This window comes from Gopherus flavomarginatus, chromosome 9 (genome assembly GCF_025201925.1).
Source record: "Gopherus flavomarginatus isolate rGopFla2 chromosome 9, rGopFla2.mat.asm, whole genome shotgun sequence".
Taxonomy (NCBI): domain Eukaryota; kingdom Metazoa; phylum Chordata; order Testudines; family Testudinidae; genus Gopherus; species Gopherus flavomarginatus.
This window is the reverse complement of record NC_066625.1, coordinates 61,869,924-61,887,507: the sequence shown is the minus strand read 5'-3', so window position 1 is coordinate 61,887,507 and position 17,584 is coordinate 61,869,924. Positions and strand designations below refer to the sequence as shown.

The 17,584-nt window shown below is 39.0% G+C and overlaps 1 protein-coding gene across 7 annotated transcripts in view; it reads right to left on the bottom strand.

The window, feature by feature from the left end:
* Positions 1–8,634: 8,634 nt before the first annotated feature.
* OTUD7A (OTU deubiquitinase 7A) overlaps positions 8,635–17,584 on the bottom strand; it is a 260,695-nt gene continuing 251,745 nt past the window's right edge. For 6 of the 7 annotated variants that reach the window (XM_050966986.1, XM_050966987.1, XM_050966982.1 and 3 more), the window contains one exon: positions 8,635–14,826. In XM_050966986.1, the coding sequence (XP_050822943.1) occupies positions 13,396–14,826 (1,431 nt within the window). In that variant the 3' untranslated portion in view covers positions 8,635–13,395. The remainder of the gene's footprint in view (positions 14,827–17,584) is intronic. The other variant, XM_050966988.1, reaches the window with a different exon arrangement.

Genomic DNA, 17,584 nt, shown 5'->3' with positions numbered 1-17,584 from the left:
AACAGGTCCCATGGCCTATCCTGAAGGGGGCAAGACCAGCACTCTCCTGAAATAATCAGGGAAACACTCCAAGAAGGGACATTTCCTTGCCTTCCCCCTCCTTGCCCTGCCCCCAAGCTGTTTTTTTGAAGGAGGGGATGACCCCACCCACTGTGGTCTGCAATTACAGTAAATGCACACTCACCCCTAAGCTGCAGTAGAAAGCCAAGGGTATGACTTAAAGCCCCAAAGGCAAAGAGAGACTCAGTTTATTCTGTTTTAAACTTGCCTCAATCTGCCTAGAACAGAGCCATGCCTAGCTTGGTAGTTTCCATTTACAGGCATTTACACAAACGTGGATCCAGGTTTTGATCCATGCAGGTTTCTTCCTCCCTAAATGCTGCCTTGAGATCTGGTTGTGAAGAGCCATGGATGAATACTGTGTACCTTTTCATCCAAAAAATAGCCCATTCTGCTATCATAGAGGGTGTAATGGAATGCTAAACTGTATTACCCTGTTCAGTCAGTAGGTGACAGTGTGTGTAAAAGACTTTATTTAAAAGAATTGTGCCCATAACTGGCAGATCTGTAAAAGATCTTCTGAAGAACACATCTAGTGAGAGTAAACAAGTCCTGCAACTAGTCCATATCTAATACAGGAGTATGACAGAGAGACTCATACCTCGGCCCCAAAACACCCTGCCTTCCCAGGTGCAAAACCCCACCTATAAAAGTCCCTCCCCCCCTTAGGGAGTAAACACCAATTGAGAATAAAAGATTTCAACAAACAAACAACCTGAGAAGTCCACAGAGATCCACTCTGAACCAGTCTTCTCCCACCAAGCTCAGGGCCATCTTTGCCAATCTCTAGCCTCTCTGCTTCTTCCATTGCCCCTGATTTCCTGACAGATTCTAGTTGCCTTGATCTCTCTTTCCCACCTAAATTTCTACTGTGCTGCTTACCTCTCTATACCAGCCCAAGTCCAGGATTCTAATGATACCCTGATGGTGACATGTCCAGACACAATCCCCCAAAAGATTCACAAACTTCAGCAACTAGTGTCTTCTGCAATATTACAAATTGGTTCAATCCATTCTACAGAATCTTAACTAAACAACAGATTTTGCTAGCATTAGTCACTTTGGGCAGTACGTTCCTCTGTAAGTAGTTCCACTGATGTCAATGGGGCTGTGTGCATAATAAGATACTGCTTGCATGAGGGAGGCAATATCAAGTCACAGGCATTCCTTCTTAAAATAACACCTGGTTTCTCCTGTTGTCTGGTCTGCATTCACAGCTAGGGACGCTCACTGGAGTAGAAACTGGACTCATTACAGATGACTGCACATTTCAAAGTACTTGAATTTCAGGTAGAGGCATATTTTGCCTAAGTTACTTAGAAATTATGCCCTCTCTGTGATTGTACGGTTTGCTTCTGCAGTGCCAAGCCTGCTTTCTGCATGAGGTTGTGGACCCCCCCTTTGCAGCTCCTCACCCAAATCCTGAGGTTTGTCCAGCAAATATAGTACTAAAGTTTCCACCCCCTTCACTCTGAAGCTATTGTTTAACCATCACATCTTCCACATTGGCCTCAGTTAAGATAGCAATTTCTCCCCCCCGCCCCATGATCAAAGCAGATGCTGCTCCCTCTATGCATTGGTCAAGAGGAGATATATTATAATGGCGTACTGGAAATCCCTAGTGCAATTTTGACCTTTCCCCTGCTGAGGTCTCCCATCTCTATCTCCTCATGAGTTCCTTCAACCCAGAGTTCTTCTACATGCTGCAGTATGAGTCCCTACTTTTGTCCCTGTGCCTTACAACCCTGCGAAATGAAATCAACCTTCTTCACTCTACACTGTCAATACTATTCTTCTGCCTTGACCTGGAGGCCTTCTAGTCTCTACTAGATTTAATTTCTTATGCGCCGATTCAAGAAAGCACTGCAGCAGGTGCTCATCTTTAAATGTGTGCTTAAGACCCATTGATGTCAATGCTCTTGGCTCTTCTGATTCCCCTCTCCCCTTGGGTATCGTACACATACATTAGGAACATCTATTGCAGTGGTTTCCAATCTTTAACAACCTATGAACCCTTTTCACTAAAATGTCAAGTCTCATGAACCCCCTCCTAAATGAATATTTCCAGGGATTTTCTCCTTTACCTGAGTATAAATTATAAAAGCAGTGATCTTGGAAATATAAGATTTGTTATGACATGCTTATTACACACTATTTATCATCATGCAAGTATTTTTATTACATTATGAAAATGGCAATACTCTTCCAAGATCTCACTTTTGTAGCTTGTATCGCTTTGAATAAGCCTGTTATAAGACAAGGCTCCTATGTTTCATCAAGGAGTATCAGATGTGAAACAGCATGAAGGTATTTAAGTAGCCAGCTCAAAGAGTTCCTCCTACACAAGCATTCAGGTCTTGAGCAGTCCAGGCAAATAGTGCACGTTACAACAAAGCTTAAACGTGTTCTTTATAATAATTTTAAAAACAATACTAGGTGCTTATTTAATTTTTAAAAAGTAAAAAATATCCACTTCCCTTTCCATTTCTTATAAGGAGTCTTGAAGTTTAAATCACATCAGTGTGGTAGATATGCTCGCTTTGATCTGCTTAGCTCTTGGAAGTCCAGGGGCTCTGGGGTCCAGGCCCCGTGCTGCCCGGGGTCCCTAGGGACAGCTCTGTCCACCATTAGGAAATTTTTTTCCCTGAGAACCCCCCTGTAACATTTCACGAACCCCTAGAGGTTCACAAACCCCAGTTTGGGAACCACTGATCGATTGAAATACATATATTGTGTTCTCACATAAAAAAGAAAAAATCAAGCCTATTTGAGCTTAATCATCAGGTCGTGAGCAGGCAATTTAATCTAGGCAATTTAATCCTGAAAATGCAATGCTGGTGACTTTTGTGCCACCAGAAGGAAGTCTTGTGGTGAGCTAACTGATATCCCATAGGCTTGCATCATGCTCCCTGCCTGTTCACCCTCTAGGCCTTATCACTTTCCTGACATAATAGTTAGTAGTACAGTACATGAAAGGCTTGCTCAAAAATAAAGACAAATGGATACTTTACAAATAAGTTAATTTTATTGAATAGGCATTATAGCTTCTCTCTGTTTCAAATAATGGAGAAGCCAATTCACACAGATTACAGAGCTATCAGTTACTTATAGTAATCTTTCATAAAAGAAAGAAATTAAATACAGTTCTGCTATAAAAAGTGTGACAGTTATAACTGGAAGTTTTCCAAAACGAAAGCAAGATTTACTATCTATTGCAAAAATTGGTTTAGTGCTTGAATACTTTACAAAGTAACAATCCAACTGCTAAAAACAGTTCTTACATCATCTTTGTCAAAGAATGGATCAGATTAAAAATAACATTTAAATTGAATCAGATTGAACATTGAATCTAAAAAAGGTTCTCAAGAACTCACACTTTCCACCCCAAAAAATATTCATTACCTTTTAACATTATTTAATGCTTTCATTTCTTTGGAACAATCAATTTAAACATGATATGGGAGGCAGGTTCAAAATGACCAAATGTTTTCTCTTCAGACCAAAGTGATGGAAAGCAATCACATCATTCAATTACTAACAGGGCAGGGGTAAGATAAATCATCTTGTTTCACAGGGGATGAACATTTAAATGGAAATGATCAAATTGAATGAATCTGGAAAGTCACCTCAGCTTTAAATAAAGCCTTGATATGCTTATTATATCCATATTACTTTTTTTAATCCTAAAACAATCCTCTGCTAAAACTCTTAAGAAATGTACAGAAAACCACAATAAACTACGTTCAAGCTCCAAAACAATGAGAATGGGTTGACTGCCAAGAAATTTAAGTCTTGCCCTAGAAAAATGAGTGAAGTTTGCTTTTTTCTGTATTAACATTTGCTTCAACATTGCTGACAGTCCTGTATAAATACATTTACTCTACATTTATATAGACTTCTTACAACTCTGAGTTGGTTAGGTTACTAGGAAGAGTTGCATCACCTGTTCTGATTTTTTAAAAATTGTATTGTACTAGCTTTGGTTAAAATTGCATGAAGACCATTGAATGGACTTTAAAAAAAATCAAATGGGTGGGCTATTTCAATACTTTCCTATTTAGACAAAGCATTCTCTATGCGAGGACCAAATCCTTCTTACTCATGGAAAACTCCCACTGACATAAAGGACATAAAGGACGGAGTAAGAATTTCAGAATTTGTCCAAGAGCTTAAAGAGAGAAAGGAAGAAAGTTATCAGTAGATATGAAAGTGTACGGATAATTTTGGGGCAGGTGATATAATAGTTGGTGATAATAAGGTGACAGTCGAATGATCTGAGTTAGAGATAGTTCCTATATGGTGGATTCTCTTGCAGGTGGATCCTAAAGAAACTTGCCCTTGTTTGAGATGCATCTGGCTTAAACCATGGAGAATTATGCAATAGAAAATGTACATCGTAAACAGTGTGCAGATTTTGAACATGTGATCCATCTCTCTCCATGAAGAAAAATGTACAATCACAAATGTCAAGGAAGGAGAAGGCGGCCTTCTAAAGAGAAGAAATTCTTCCAATCATGCAACCATCAACTGAAGGGCAATATGACGTATTTATAACAGTATTTTGCCATCAAAATACTAACAGAAAACGGAACTGAACAGTACAATAAAAACACAATAGCCATGTACAGCTCACAACAAAATGTCTCTACTTAAATAATGGAAGACAAACACCATATGAATGTAACAGGAGGGTTACCATTAGAATAAGTGATGGGTTGGGAAACAACAGGGAAAGATTCATTCTTCCCCTGAGGAAAGTGTATGAACTTAATCTAGTTAATTGGGGCAAAGTCCTGTTTAAATTATTAATGTTAACATGGTATAATACTACAGTTTGGACTTCCTTGACTACTGAAGTCTGCGTGACTAATTCTATTTATTATTTAATCTAGGCTTAAATCCTATTTGTTCTCCTTGGCTTATGCTGAATGAACTGAGTTTTGTATTATGTGTATGCAAAGCTCCCCGAGGAGCGACATGGGTAAAGGGCTTTCCATCTATTGTAGCAGCACAATGTGCATTATATAGTTACTGCATTTACAGTACGCAGTATCTTGAACAAGAGAGAGGCTATCAAAAACCCTCTGTACATTTCTCTTGATATTAGAGCATAAACATGTACAATTTGCAATGCTGAGAGCCAAAAGCTTCTTTACTGTCCCTGCATAGCTGTTGTTCTGTTCATCTCAGATGGCAACATTTTAATATAGTTAAAAGTGGCGTAAGGACGCTACCTCAGACCGTGCGGGTCTGATGTTATATTTTGCTACTGGATCTCCTGCATATTTTAATAAAAATTGGGAAAAGCCTATTTTGAATGACATAAGCCAAGCTGGCCAAAGTGCAAGTGAACAGAGTTCTACAAGGCCTCGTTCCACTACCATGGTCTGTGATATAGAGATGCTGTTCACAGGGACAGACGAGCCCAGTGCCCATATTAAAAGACGACAATGGCGGAGGCACAGGTCCCCGGCTCCTAGCAAACTACCACTTCACTTGGGCAAAATTTGGCCCATGCCACTTTCTAATCTGGTTCTGTGACAAAGCAGTAACACCTCTATATGAGAGCCCATGCAGGACCTTCTCCTCAGTTACACCTATGCAAATCTGGCATCACTTTGCCGCTGCACTGATGTAAAACTGATGCATAAGAAAGAGGAGAATGGGGTCACCAGTTTTCAAGCTGCATTTCACTCTAATGAAAAGCACGAAAAAGAGTCAAAAGAAAGCCAATTATAATTAATAAATGGAGTAATATTAGGCACTGACTTAGTTTTGACATTTTACCATGCCTCTGTAACTTCAGGCAATGTTACAAATAAAGTTCTCTGCACAAGAGTGGAAAAACAATAAATAAGCCTTGTCAATGAACAGATCTGGACAATTGAACAGATGAATGGCAAAGCAACATGCTTCTGTTCTCCGAGTTTAGTGGGATGATCCACAAGCCTAGGCAGACAATGATTTTTGATAACCAGAACTTTGTACTCCACTAAACATTTTGTTGCCGTAGTTACTATGTTACCCACCATTTACCTACCCAATTACTTTTTCTCTCTTTTCCCTCCTTGTCATTCAGGTTTCCCAGCACACTGGCCGTTATCAAAGAATTGGAACTTTCAATTCCATTTTTATTCCAAAAAACCCAAACAAACCCTGCCTATGATTTAAATAAACATACAGAGCAGACAGTTTTACAGCACCACATAATTATGCAGGCTACAGCAGACTAGAGCAATTTACAGTCATGGGTAAATAAGGAGGTGGGGACACAGGCTGCATCCAGTTAAATGACTCTCAGTCCCCAGAGAGTCATAACTTTAAGGCTGTTTGGAACATGGTGGCTTTTACCCACGCTGTGTGTTCCACAGTGCAAATGTGCATCAGCCATTTAGATTCCCTTGGTACAGTACATGCATTCAGGTAATAGGAGGCAAAAGAGATGGGTCAAAGCAGCATGTTCACCTAAGAGAAGCCAATTATTGTGGTCAGGCTTTGCAAGGAAAAATAAAGAAAGATACACTTCCCCTAACGTCTGAGGAATCCTAGCCTTGCTAAGAAGTAGGTTGTTATTAAATGGACAATTATACTGTATTTTGGTACACCAAGGCAGGGCTCTCGATACCCAAGTGATCACTTTATAAATCATCATAATTACTGACACAGAAAATGAAAATCACTAAAGGTCACAGAGTTTTCATTGAGTCAAAAAAGAGAGAGCAATAAAATAATAATAATAAAAAAACCTGAATACACACAGGCAAAAAAGATCACCTATAGGCACCTAAACGACTGGCTTGATTTTCTGAAGTCATCAAGCAACAGAAATTCCCAATGAAGTCAACGTTCAGCACCTCTTAAAACCAGGCAACTCATTTATTAGACCAAATATGGATTTAGGGTCCTAATTTCAGGCACCCAGATTTGAACATTTTGATTGCAATACAATCATTAGTTGTTCTTTTAAAAATACCCAACACTCCCTGAAAAATTGTACCTGTTGGTTTGTGACTTACATATGCATTAGTAGCAGTCTTTTTTTTTGCACAGTTCATCAGATATTGATATGTACAGTGGAAAGTACTATGAAATAAAGTCTGAATGATGTAATCTGCAAGAAGCTGATATGCAAACATGAGTGTACGTGTAGGCATGCTGGGCAGAGATATACAGTAGGATAAAATGCATTTACCAGTTAGAAGTTGACATTTCCACAATCTAGAGGGATTTACAATCTATAGGTATTAAATTATTACACCAATGTCTCATTGTCACTCTCCATTTTGGTAGGAATAACAATTCCATAAACATATTTAAAAAAACAAATAAATCTACTGAAATGGATTCAAACTGTTATGAATTGCAACCACATTCTTTGTAGGGACTTCCTTCTTTATTCAGGTAAGAAAACCTTTTGGATGAATTAATGATTCTGAAGTTGCTAATAAAAAAGAGTGTTCACTGGAGAGGTTGAGCGGGGAGAGGGAAGTACTGTACCAAAATATATAAACAAAAATGTAAAGCCTTTCAATAAAAAACATTCATATATTCCAACTTTCAATAGACATTGGAGTGAACAACAAAGAGCATTCAGAATTTACGAGAATGTTTACAAAGCTTTCTTTTCATGGTTAATTTCTACCAACATTTCCAAAGTTAACCTACTAAAATGACAACCCTGTTTCTAATAAAGGCGCAAAATATTGCTCTGTAGCATATTTTGAAAATATAAAAATAATATCTATATTACAATTTAAACTTGGCTTGTAAAATTCCAACATAATACAGTCTTAAATCTACAAACAGAACACACTTACAAATACCCTTTTTTAAATCATATACACAGGAAATTAATGTGCCTAGAAATTTAAAGTAGTGTAGGTTACTGAAGTAATTGAAATTCTATGCTGTATACTATTTGGTGATATTTTATGGAAGTTGCCATAGCTTCAGACAAAAATACTTGCAGTATATTGAAAGAGTTAAAATGGATTAAGCTGAAAAGCCACTTACAGTCAGGGTCAGAGATTTAGCTTCTCTGGATCTTGGTCTTTTTCAAATTACTGCGATTTCCATTTGGATATGGATATCTAATGATACACGAAACTTTCCCGAGGTTCTGAAGACATTGATTCTTTAGTCGGCTTGTTTCTATTATTTTGTGTTCGCGAAGGGCCTACTGAAATTAGTGGGATTCTTTCCATTAAATTTGCTAGCCCTTGGATCTGGCTGATGGGACAAATTTCTGTCTGTGGCTCCTCCAGAAAAATCCTCCTTGATGTCACTGGAAGTCTGTCTAAGGAAGATGAACAGCATTTTGCCCTAAAGGGGACCAAATTTGGCTGAAAGGTTAGGCCCAATCCTGCACACTGATAAACGTGTTTCCTTGTGGATGAGCAGTCTCATTGGGGTGAGGGAGATTATTCACATGCATAAAGTGAAGTACATGTGTAACTATTTCCAAGATCAGGGCCTTAAAGAGCAATACTCTGTAAGTTGTGCATTATTTCATATCAACACATTCACCACAATAAAAATAAATAAACAAACCGGGATGTGCCCGCAGATCACAGAAGGACAAAGGCTGTGATTGTTACAGCAGTCTGCACTGATCTGCATCAGTCAGCATGCCTAAGTAAGTGATTGGAATCACACCATGCTAGCCATGCCTTTGACATTTCTTGCATCATGAAACACTGCTCATATCCTAGAACTTTTTGTATTTAAGAGAACTCTCAGCCTTCATCTGAAGACCTTTTTAAAGTTCTTAATAAATGAGCAACACACAAAATTCCAAATGGAGCATCTTTCCTCCCCTAGAACCGTTTTGTACATTATGTTTGAATTTAAAAAGAGCAAATTGCTAAAGGAAGGTTGCTCACACTTTATATAATTGATGCACTTATCAATAACTTTAAAAGCTTAATAAATTAATAGATTTGTAATAAATGGTTAATCAGTTGTTATAGAGTCCAACATGTCAACTGGGATACAGTCAAAGACCTGCACCACTGCTGGCCTTGGTCTATAAAATGCAGTGTAGCCGTTCAGGCTTGGGCTAGAGCTCAGGCTCTGAGACCCTGCCCAAGCCTGAACATCTACGTTGCTATTTTTAAGCCACACAGCCTGAGCCCACTGACCTAGGCTCTGAGACTCAGTGGCATTTTTAAATCACAGTGTAGACTTACCCTAAGCTGCTTATGACCATCTACAACACCATTCTACTGGATATGCTTATTACTATCACATGTGCAACTCGTGTCTGTAACATACTTACAACATCTAGCAATCATTCATAAACCATTTATAAATAGACTCAATGTAAAGTGCGATCAAAAGTCTATTATGGATTATACGCCTCTTCTATTGTGAGCAGATTTCGTGAGCAAGGTACAATATTTCCATAAGGGTTTTTGCTTTTTAAATTTTTTTTTATTAGCAGCAATCACTGCACATTCGAAAAATGTAAACAATACCTACTTCCTCTAATGTACGTTTCTTCTGGTGACTATGAATGTATTTTGTGTGTGTGTGTGTGTACATTTAGTGTTTTTTTAAATTGGGGGTTCCAATGAAGAACGAGCAGGAGTGATGATCTTTGATCACTGTTTTGTGTTCTACATTTACAGCACAATTTCCTCAATACCGCAAACATGCATCTAAAAGCAAGAGCTGGGGCATAAGGAGGAGAAATGATGGGCTGACCCAGCCAGTCGCTGTGCCATGATCAGAGAATGCCAAAACAAAACAAAAACAGGTTTTAAAAAGTAAAAGATGGTATTTCTATAATTGGCCACCAACTTGGCTAACACTAGGGATCAAACTGGAGACCTCCAAAGTTAAAAGTATGAGTCTCTACTACAGCGTGAGCTAAAAAGCAAGCTCCTCTAACCGAAAGCTGTTAAGAGGCATACTTTCTCTCTTGGTCAGGTACAGAGGAGTACATATAACACACTGACCAGTGGGTTACACTTGATGGAAGATAAAAAGTATAGGAGTTACAAATATATTACTCACTATAATGGCAAAAATGGGGCACAGGACCTCTAAGTGCTGGATGAGGAGCAACTGAAGATTTTCTTTTACTGATGGTGAACTCAAGCCATGAGCATTTTCTAGTTATCTCTGAAGATAGACAGACAAGAACCTCCCTTTTAGGGCTGGACCCTGCAAATTCAGCTCAAAGGGCGTGCACACCATAGTGTTTGTCAGAATCAGTCCTTGTGCTATAAATTTATCAGAGCAGGCACTCTCTTTTATGTGTTTGGTGCGCAGAGTGCAAAGCACCATGCTAGTACAAAACAAATCCTAGCAGCGAATGGGAATAAGTGTCAGTTCTGCTCAGGAGTCACACATGGAACACTGGGTGCATGCATAACAGGAATAAAGAAGCCTCACCAGCAGGGGAGGAAGATATAACTAGCAGCAGCCAGTTGCAAAATGGCCACTTTAGGGCTGCACCTGCTTATCTCTGCCAAATGTAAATGGACACTATGAGAAGGGGATGCTGGGAAAAAGTTCTCATAAGAGGGCAACCCTATGTTGAGCTAATTTAGTAAGGCCCAATAAGTTATTAAAGAAGCCGAGGAAAGGGGCGGCTGCGTAATAGCACTACTATCGCACAACAGATTTATTTGAAATAACTGAAGAAATAGTTTCCTGTTAATTTTTCATAATTTAAGTATGACCTTGTGTATTGTGAAGTTTGGGTGTGCGGACACAATTGTGTTATTATTCAGCAGATCAATTACACTTTGCAAAATATTCTAGGTAAGAGTCAATCTATTAAGTAATTTGGACTATAGTAATTACTTCTTTAAATATTGACTTTGTAAACCTCTTATTTTGATGAGTACTGCAGCTAAAACCTTAATCATTTTTTTTTAAACTTAAAACAAGTAAATAATGTATTTTTAAGTATGTGCTGTGACCACATTTCTTCTTCTTCAAAGATGATGCAGCTGAATCAAATAAATGGACAGGAGCAAGTGGATGCTAAGTGCAGTTTTCTCAAGTCTAACTTCATACAGAAGCATTTATAGGAATATCAAATGCTACTGCTACTCTAATAATTATTTAATATTTCTTTCCTTCATGAAATTTTGTCCTTTCTGGTTTTCTGTCTCCCTTTCTATAACAAATGCAATCAAGTATGTCTGATTTGTTGTAAGATGATCTGAAATCACAGATTTCTTTGGTAAGTAGAACATATACTCAATCACCCCAGCTAACCAATAAAGAGTCTGTGTAACAGCATACAAAACCAAGAACATGATTTTGAACTCTGGGCTTCATAAGGGGGAGTCACACAATAAAGGGAGCTTTAATAACTCATTCAGCTTCGTAACATGTTCCCTTAATGAAAAAATGGATATCAGTTCAACACAGGTCTGAATTCAGGAAAGAGCGAGCTAGGTATTGCCCATCAATTTTTACAAATTCATCTTTATAGGGTGGTGATTCATTAATAAAAATGTCAATAAAGGTTTGATTCAGCCAACCCTTTAAATATGTGTTTAACACTAAGAAGGTGCCAAAGTTCCATTGATTTCAAGGGGGCTCTGGCTCATGTTTAAATGCTTTCCTGAAAATTAATGGACTTAAGTATGTGCTGAATCTGGGCCAAAGGGACTGACTGAGCTCACAACAATGCTAAGTAGGAGCAACTGTACTCAAATTAACAGTTATACACGTGTAAGATCTGAGCATGTATGGTGAGAATAGGCCCTGAGCCACTTGTGGCCCAGAAAAATGCTGTTCAATACTTGAATAAAACTGGACTCATGATCCTGAGAATGGCAGAGAATTACCAATTAGCAAAGAGTCCTGAAGGCAAGTAATTTTCTGTCTACCTGCAGGAAATGAGCTATTGTTCATGAATGTAGACAGACAGAAAATCCAGCCATTGTTTACAAGTGTATCAATATTAAAAATCTGAGTTTGTTTTATTGCCATACTTGCATGGGTTGGTGGCATGAAAACTGCAAACAACATTCAGGAAAACTTGTTGGAATAAGAACCACAAATGTATTTTGGTGGTATTTGTGACCCCTTCTATCTGCTTTTCACAAACATCCAGTAGAACAACACTTTATTCCCAAGGGGGAAAGGAAGTATCAAAAATACCTATGTCAATATTTGGATATGAAGACTTGCACAAATCTGCATTTGCATGAGTATTCATGCTGGAAGTGTTTGCACAGATATCTTGAAAGCTCTTTGTGGGGGTGTGTGTGTCATTCAGTCCAAACGACTCAACACAACAGTTGCAACAAATAGATTGCAAGTAGTGCTTAGATGGAAGTATTTTCACAATAACCATTCATCCAGTAATTTTGGACAATGAACAAATTAATAAAAGAAAGAAGTCAGATTGTGAATAGGGGAATTAAATTCGTGCAACATATTATTTGTGCTGAACAGTTTATCCAGCCTTAGACTGTGGCAAAAAATTCTGGCTCGTGAGCAAGTTCTGTAAGTCCTTTAAGGTAGTTTTTATAGATTTCTCCCCATCTTCACAGCCATAAAAATGCTGCTGAAATTCATGTGACTAAGATTATTTGCTGGGATTTCTATGTCATGCAAAGTCTTGCATGTAATAGGGCCACAGTATATTTCTAACAATGTCCAATATCTGTCTTGCAATTGACAACAAATCAACAAATGGATTGACTAGTTCAGGTTTTTACTGAACTGGGAGGAAAAAATCTGCAAGCACCAACACTTATGAGGAGATACAGTCCTCATGAATCCAGACCTTCATTCACATATTTCTGGAGACACTGCATTTCGCACTAAAATGAATACAAAATGTTTACAGTAAAGTAATATGACACTACCTTAAAAATTTGTAGTATGCAAAATGACTACCCTTCTAAAAAAGGGGCTATGAAAAATTTACTTTCTATTGAGAAAAAAAATCATCCCATGATGGCTATAGAATTTCAAATGTATATGAGGCAGATACTATCCTATTACAATACCACATCTCCAGTATTATTTTTTCCCTGTCATTCTACTACCTGAGTGATGTCAGTGTAAATTCAGGCACCATTAGTACATTTTTGACCAAACATATACACAGCACTGACAAAGGAGTAAACAACCTTTCAGCTTACCAGTGTATGTAAAAAAGACACTGACAAAATGGAAAATAATAAATTCTTTATGATAAATTAATCCTCTTATTTCTGCACTGCCCCAGAAAAGTGACAAGCTAGATATTATTTACCCATCATTCCCTTTTTAGGGTTCCTTTTTCCATAATCCATTGCTATTTACTTGCAAGTAAGAAAATGGTTAAACTAAGTAGTCAGGGAAGGATCCTCACAATCCTCAATGCCGGTGTCCCTTACTTTCTCTCTCCCTACGCTTTAACTCCTCTTTGTAGCAGTATGAGCAGTAATTTTCAGTCTCAGGACGACCATAAAAGGAACAGTTCTCTTTCTTGCAACGGTTCTGCTGGATGGAATATATTGGGGAAACTGTGCTTCTGCCTCGGTTTTTATCATTGTTCAACCAGGTCTGAGGAGCCTCCTCATCAGCATATTCTAAGCAATCTCTAATATCACCGGTATTAAACCCATTTGTAAATGTCTGTGACTTGTGTTCGGTAGGCATGGCGTAGGTCAGTGATTCCACTGTGTTCACTGTACGGATACCCGATATCCGTGCTGGGCTATAACTCTGTGAAGACAGTGATCGATTCTGTTGGGGATAAGTGGCACATGTTTTTAAGGTGCCAACCACTGGCTTGTAGCTATCATCTTGGAAGCTTGATGGCTTGGAGTTGACATCATGCAAATGAATAACGCTTTGCCTTTGAACAGGTGGAGTATGGCTATAGTGGGCAGATACCGGAATGGGTCCACTTTTCTTAGCACAATTACTTGGTGAAGAAAATGACCCTGGAGTGGGACTAGTGCGATCTTTAAACTTTAAAACCAGTTGAGTTGTATGGCTTTGAGGCAAGAGTGGTGATGCCCTGTCCTGAGGAGATGATTCTAACTTTTCTTTTGAATATGCTTCTTGCTCCAGTTTCCTGCAAGATGACCCATTGAGAACAGCTTTTTTCTCAGCCTCCTTTCGCTTCTGTTCCTGCTCGGCATTGAAGCGCTCTTGGGCACTGGTCAGGTAATAGCCAATCATCTCCTCATGGAACTGATGCCTATGGCTAGTCAGAAGGAGGCCAGCAAAAATAAACTTGCGTTCTCCTTGCATGGCAGCTCTCAGAATGTTGAGGCTGAGCTTTACATCGGTGCTGTATTTCCACGGGTCAGACTGTCTGTCAGGGAGGGATTTCGTGTTTATCTTTTCGGCAGGTGAAATGCTCGCCTTGTCGGTAGGAGAGGGAGTTGTCTTTTCAGACGGAGATGTGCTCGCAGACTGTCCGGACTCCTCTTTGCTCCCTTTGCGAGACTTCGACTTCTTCTCTTTGACTTTTTCTGTGATGTCGCCATTTTTCCCATTCCCTGAGTTTGCTCTGCTCATCTTGCCATGCACTAGCCCTCCCAGCCCACCCATATTCTTTTTCAGCTTAATTCCTAGAGTTTTACTGAGGCTTCCGAGTTTATTGGCAACTGAATCCGTCCTGTTTTTGTCTTTATCTTTCCTCTGTTTGTCTTTTTCCTTTTCTTTACCATTTTTGCCATTGCAGCCATTTGAATTACTACTGATAGAATCTCGGTCTGAGTCCATTGAGTCGGCCAGAGACTGAACATCCTCTCCTGCTGAAGCGGTGGGTGATTCTGGCTGGGCCAAAGGGGCCTGTTAGGGGAAATTAGTTATGATTAGATAGAATAAAATCAGTTTAACACAAGGACTACGTTTTATATCCCCCATCAAATTGCTCTAATGTGTAGCTTTAAATCTACACAGAGCCATTTTAAAGTTAAGTTTTAATTAACCTCTGTAGCCTACAGGGCCTACAATGAACAAAACAGAAGGTATATTACTTCAGGGATAAGTATATATTCTGCAACAATATTAGTTTATAAAAAAAAATACACTATTGTCAACCACAAAATGTGGAAGAGTTAACATTTATTTGGAAATCTGAGTTCTGGTTCATGCTTGAAGGCGAAACTACACAACAGTTTGCACAGAATAGTTACAAAAGGATCCCAAAGGGGACACTAAAAATTCTTGCAGCTTTCAAACTTGCACATGTTCATTCTAATTTGCAAAATTCTACTCACCCACTTGTTGAGAATAAGTGACATTTTGCTGGGTGAGAGAGTAAAGTTCTTCATTATCATCACCGTCAAGGTAAAGGATTGGTAACTGATTTTGTGCCAGGGCTAGTAAATTTCACTATAATTCTGCAAGACTATTAACTTAGTGTCAATTTTGTTTTGAAGAGCAACATTAGCACTTAGTACAAATTTGCACTTCTTCTTTCATACGTGAGATATTTGCCCAGTTTGTGCTCTATGGTAACTAGGCTACCACACCATTCTCAAGGTAAATCACTATAATAATGTTATGGGGATTCATGGAAGCCGGATAATAACAGCACTAGCAAATACTATGAAAATAACAGTTAAGTGACTTACAAGGTTCCCAAACTATGAATACAGCTCAGTCCTGGCTGGCAACACCCCTACCCTCTCAATCCTGAGTCTCCCTGGAACAGATGCTGCAAATCATACTAAACTGTGAGACACATCTGGGATAGAGACCGGTGTTCATTAGGGTCTAAGCTGAGATCATTTGTGACCACAGGGATAAAAATAAGTCTCCAGAACTGGAAAAAATAGACTCTAAAACTACTGCAACAGCTGGCCTCTTTGGTGAAACTCTTGCTAACGTAGAGGGCTGATCCTGTGAGATGATGAGCACCCAAACCACTCACTCACTACAATGGATATTAAGCATGTTCAGCACCAGGTCTTTACATCTGCCAAACAGCAAATATGAGACGTTTAACTAACCATAATCCTTCAGACAAAATTCATCCTTGTTCAGAAAGCTAGTACTGGGACTATGTCTCAATTAAGTCCTCAAAATAAGGCTTAAGTGGTGCACATGCTTGTGCTGGATCCAGGGGTGCTGGAATAACTTTTATAGTGGGGGTGCTGAGAACCAGTGAACCAAACTGTAAATCCTTTATGTAAAGGAAACCAGTTCAAACCAGGGGGTATGACAGCACCTCCAGCACCAGCACCTATCTGCCCTCTGCAAAAGGCAATTTCACCCTCATTCCATAGAAGACAAGTTTCAGCTCTGCTGGGGAATTACTATGAGTTATGCCATTCTGCCCATACAAAATAAACCTGTCAATAATTAGTTTATTACTATCCAGCTGTGCAAAAGTACAAGTGAGACAACATTATGCTCTCAACGGAGTTATTTATACATTGTTACTCAATAAGAACTGGCTCTACTTCTCCGGTATAGACACTGAATCAAAGACATCCATACAAACAACGGAAGGCGCAGCAGTGTTCTATACTTCTACACTTTATATTACGGATGAATATTGGCGGCAAGAACAAGGACAAATTTATCATCATCTCCAACACTAAGGATAAAATCCTGGCTCTACTGAAATCAATAGGAGTTTTGCCATTGACTTCAATGGGGCCAGGATTTCCCTCTAGGAGTTTTCTTCAGTTCAGTTAAAAACGAGGTTCACAGTTGCTTTATAAAACAATGTCCACCCCACATTGCGGAAGAATGAAAAGCCAGCCCATGAGGCAGTCAGCGAATACAATAAATAAAATAATAATAATAATAATAATAATAATAGAGATGGGGCTTGTCTGTGCAGACAGATTAATTCAGTGGAAGCAAAGGGCAATCTGCTAGGTGGTGGGTAACACCTCAATGGGACCAGACATGATTCATGAACAATGTGGGGAAATGAGGATCTGTCAATGCAAGGGATGGGCAGAGAGTATGTGGGAGGAATTGGAGCTGACAGAGGAAAGAAAGAGTCTGGAAGTCTCTTATCAGGAGTGGCGCCTTCAATGAACATACGCTGGGCCTTGTAAAACTAATTTTTTCTCCTGCAGACCTTTGCTGTTTCCCCTGAACCCTCAATTTCTCTTTTCAACCCCTGGTTGTGCTCGGTGCCTAATGACCTTTGTCCTCACCCATCAACTTTTTGACTCTAGATTAAACCCCATCTCTTTTAATATGATTTGCATGGGAATTGTGTGAGAGATTCAGCGATGAGGTCCCAGCTGTGCACTATTTTAAATAGCTTCCTCCTCCCAAGGTGCCAGGCTGCCATTTTAGCAGCACTTTGTGGTCCTGTCAGCCACTTTCTAATGTAAAAGTGGAGCTATGAGCTATCCAGTGGTCCAAATTTAGTTCTTATAAGAGAAACTGAGTTGAAACTGGATTTTTAGACCATAAAATGCTGCTGAAAAGGCAGCTGACCTGGGCATATGGGAGCGTAATGCGGAGAAGGGCCTAAATAGTTCAGGAAACCTTTAAAAATAAAGAGAGAATTAAAAAAAACCAAACACACAAAAAAATTAGAGAAAAATAATTCCAAATAGTAGAGTTTTACTAGAAA